This window comes from Carya illinoinensis, chromosome 4 (genome assembly GCF_018687715.1).
Source record: "Carya illinoinensis cultivar Pawnee chromosome 4, C.illinoinensisPawnee_v1, whole genome shotgun sequence".
Taxonomy (NCBI): Eukaryota; Viridiplantae; Streptophyta; class Magnoliopsida; order Fagales; family Juglandaceae; genus Carya; species Carya illinoinensis.
In genome coordinates this window covers 20,523,653-20,527,328 of record NC_056755.1, presented here as the reverse complement: position 1 = coordinate 20,527,328, position 3,676 = coordinate 20,523,653, and the positions used below count along the sequence as shown (strand labels likewise).

The window sequence follows — 3,676 nt, the reverse complement described above, 5'->3', positions numbered from 1 at the left end:
ATTATTTTATAATCAAAATAAATTTACTCAAACATGGTTATTGGATGAGAGTTGCTTAGAAAATTGGAGAAAACAAAAAGCAAACAAATTATGGGATAATCATTCCAAATAGAAAAGCGTGGAAGTAGCTTTTCTCCCGACCTCATGATATGTGTCATCATGCACCTTCGCTTATCAAACCCCTCTCTCTCTCTCCCTCTCTTCCCTGCCAACTTTAACTTTTCACCGCCTCGAACAGTGTAGGACTATTATATTCCACCTAAAAAGTAGACAGTGAAAATGTGACTGCAGACATATTTTAGACAGCGATCGAGAGAGAGAGAGAGAAGGGATGGAGATCCAATCTTGCATATATCAACTTGACTTGTAAGGGTTGAGACTACTTCAGGCAAAAAGAAAGCAGCTCTTTCTCTGTTGTCTCGTAATTCAGTTTAGTGATTGATATTCAGATTGATGTGCTTAACTTTTTCCTGGCTTTAACCGAAACAAAAACTTTTTCTGAGTTATAGACTGAGAAGAGAGAGCTTAATTACGATGCCAGAAAAGATGGCTGAAGAAGCATATCCAAATCTTATTGACGAGAACACAATTCGGTCTGGATCCAATCCTCCAGCCGTAAAGAAGAAGAGAAACCTCCCAGGCACCCCAGGCAAGCTTCCTCTCAGTTCTCTGTAGCTTTTACAATTCCCTCTCTTTCTCTGATTTGTTTTGATCACGGGTATATTCAAAGTAGTTAATGTTCAAATGGTGATTCCAAATGAATAATTCTCAACAGATCCCGAAGCTGAAGTAATCGCTTTGTCGCCAAAGACCCTGATGGCCACCAACAGATTCTTGTGTGAAATTTGCGGGAAGGGTTTTCAAAGGGATCAAAACTTGCAACTCCACCGGCGGGGACACAACCTTCCATGGAAGCTAAAGCAAAGGACCAGCAAAGAACCAAGGAAACGTGTTTATGTGTGCCCCGAAAAGGCCTGCGTCCACCACCACCCCTCTAGGGCTCTTGGAGACCTAACCGGAATAAAGAAGCACTTCTGCCGGAAACACGGCGAGAAGAAGTGGAAATGTGGGAAGTGCTCAAAGCGCTACGCTGTGCAGTCAGATTGGAAAGCCCACTCCAAGACTTGTGGCACCAGGGAATACAGATGTGACTGCGGAACTGTATTTTCAAGGTAATGTTTTGCTGTGTTTGTTATTACTATATATTTTTATTGGTAGAAGTATGGTCGTAGTAAGACTCAAATTATATGAAAAGGTAGTAATTGATCGATGGTGATCTGCGGAAAATAAAGGCAGGAAATGATACTTGTGATTTTGAGATCGATCCTTGTCTGTATACCAGAAAAAAGAGCATCATCACTTTCTTCATGCGACAGTACTAGCTAATCAATTTCAACAGAGAAGAAAGTAAAGAAGCCAAATGAAGCCTGAATTAAAGTGATTCTTGTGCCGTTGTATCTTTGTCTGCGCCACGCTATTCTTGTGGCTGTTGTATCTTTGTCTGCGCCACGCTATCTCTCTCTCTCTCAACAAAGGAGGGGCCCTTCTGAAGACAAATTACTCGTTAGAAAGACAAAATGTCGTACGTTGATGATATATATTCATCGTCTGAGTCCACGGCCTGTAACATCTAATTTGTCATATGTATTGGGATTCTGTATCTTAATCTTAACTGTTTTGATAACTTCTGCAATTATTTATGTGTTTGTAATTTTCGTTCTTTGTTTTCCCATTATATGTGGGTAATTACCTGTAGTTTCTTTACTGATGCAAATTAGACTTGTTCTGACGTAATGACCTTCAAAATACCATCCCTTCATGCCAGATATATTGTCTTTTTCCTGTTTCGATTATTGTGTGCTTTTGTCCATGCTTCTCTTATATTTTTCCAATTCAATATTTCTTGAAGCTAATTAGGTTAAAGTTTGTAAACTCTTTGTGAGCAGGCGAGATAGCTTCGTAACACATAGAGCCTTCTGCGATGCCTTGGCAGAAGAAACAGCCAGAATGAAAGCAGTCTCAAATATGAACACCGCAGTGGCAGGCAATATCAACTACCATTTCATGGGAACTCCCCTAGGCCATAGCAACCCACAGAATGTCCCGTCTATTTTCAAGCCAATCTCAAGCAATGAAGACACAATAATTAACCCAACGACACGAGGACTATCCCTATGGATTGGCCATGGATCCCAAGGCCAGGAAACAATGATTAATAACAATCTCCAAGGGATTCATCAACTTGGGCCATTGTGTTCAGGAGCAACGTTTGCAGATCCACTCGTGTCGTGCTCGAATATTTCGCCATCGGATTATCACCAAAATTGGGTTTTTGGAAATAAGCTCTCTTCGAGTAATTCCGAAGAGTTAACAAGCACTTCACTTCCACTAATCGACGTGAAGGAGGCTGGAACTCAGCTTTTAAGTATTCCTTCCTTGTATGAGACCCAACACCAGTCTAATCAAACACCTTCAGCAAATATGTCAGCAACGGCTTTATTGCAAAAAGCTGCTCAAATTGGATCAACTTCAACTGACCCATCATTCCTAGGGAGCTTTCGGTTGAAGTGCAATGACAGTCGAGTTCAGGATGGGAACAAATTGGGTGGACCCTATGGTTCAAATTCAATACTTTCTAATCTCGGGAAAGATGCTGAAAAAACAGCAGGTGACCTGTTTCAGATACACCCGGCCAAACGCCGGCATGCGGAGATTGAAGATGGCTCCGGAGGGGAAACTAGGGACTTCCTGGGTGTGGGGACCGTGCAACCCATCTGCCACCCCTCATCATTCAATGGATGGATTTGATAATAATTAGGAAATTTGATGGATGGAAATGTGAAGCAAAGTTGATGATCATAAGGAGGTGCAGGTAAAGTTCGAAGTTGGGGAAAGATTTAATTATTTGGTAACTTTGCAGGGGAGGAAAAGGTAGGCATTCATGAGTGCTTGATGGGGGCTAAAAGTTTGAGCTTAGAAAACTAATTAAGAGCTGAATGAAGAAGGGAGATCCATGCATATTCTCTTGAACCCTGAAAGCTGATTCTTTTTTAAAATGGTGGCCTTTATTTGATTAAAGGGGGTGGAGTGGTGGGGGAAAAAGCAGTAGCCACTTTTACTCCATTATTGCGTTGTTTGATATTTGTTGTGGTTTGGTGCTTGTCAAACTGGGCTTAAAAGAGAATTTCCTGTGGCAAAAGCTTATTCTAGTACATATAGGCTTTAGCCTATCGCTTAAAAATAAAATATTGTAGCTTTTGATCACTCGCCCAATCCTAAATATATAGTTGTACTATAACAAGATTAGTTATGACACATGCAAACTTATGGAGATAAACACATTAAAGGTTTTGCTTATCACTGCATGTTATCTTTTTATTTTTTATTTTTTTCTCTCTGTGTGATTCCAAGCTACAAAATCAAGTAAAATCAGGATGGTATTATGTCTTCTGTTTCGTCCTTTTTTATGAAAAAGACTAGTTTCCAAGTTTTTATTCGCATCTTCATGAAATTAATTCGTTCATGATCAAGTTCATTCAGCTTGGTTTAGACTACTGTTAATGGGAACCCTTGATTCGGCCTGATCAGTGATCGGCAATTGCCTTTGTCAGTCCTTTGCACGAATGCATCACATATATATATATATATATATATACACACCAATCAACAAACATGG

The 3,676-nt window shown here is 40.2% G+C and overlaps 1 protein-coding gene across 1 annotated transcript; it reads left to right on the top strand.

Annotated features, from left to right (window-relative positions):
• Positions 1-219: 219 nt before the first annotated feature.
• LOC122306631 (zinc finger protein MAGPIE-like) lies at positions 220-3,378 on the top strand. Its single transcript, XM_043119071.1, has 4 exons — positions 220-366; positions 510-649; positions 776-1,172; positions 1,947-3,378. The coding sequence occupies exons 1-4, from the start codon at positions 332-334 to the stop codon at positions 2,806-2,808; spliced, it is 1,434 nt and encodes a 477-aa protein (XP_042975005.1). The 5' UTR covers positions 220-331; the 3' UTR covers positions 2,809-3,378.
• Positions 3,379-3,676: the final 298 nt, after the last annotated feature.

Coding starts and splice junctions, on each gene's coding strand:
- LOC122306631 (XM_043119071.1), top strand. CDS start 332: ATGGAGATCCAATCTTGCATATATCAACTTGACTT. Junction 367..509: donor TGCATATATCAACTTGACTT/GTAAGGGTTGAG, acceptor TCTGAGTTATAG/ACTGAGAAGAGAGAGCTTAA. Junction 1,173..1,946: donor TGCGGAACTGTATTTTCAAG/GTAATGTTTTGC, acceptor CTTTGTGAGCAG/GCGAGATAGCTTCGTAACAC.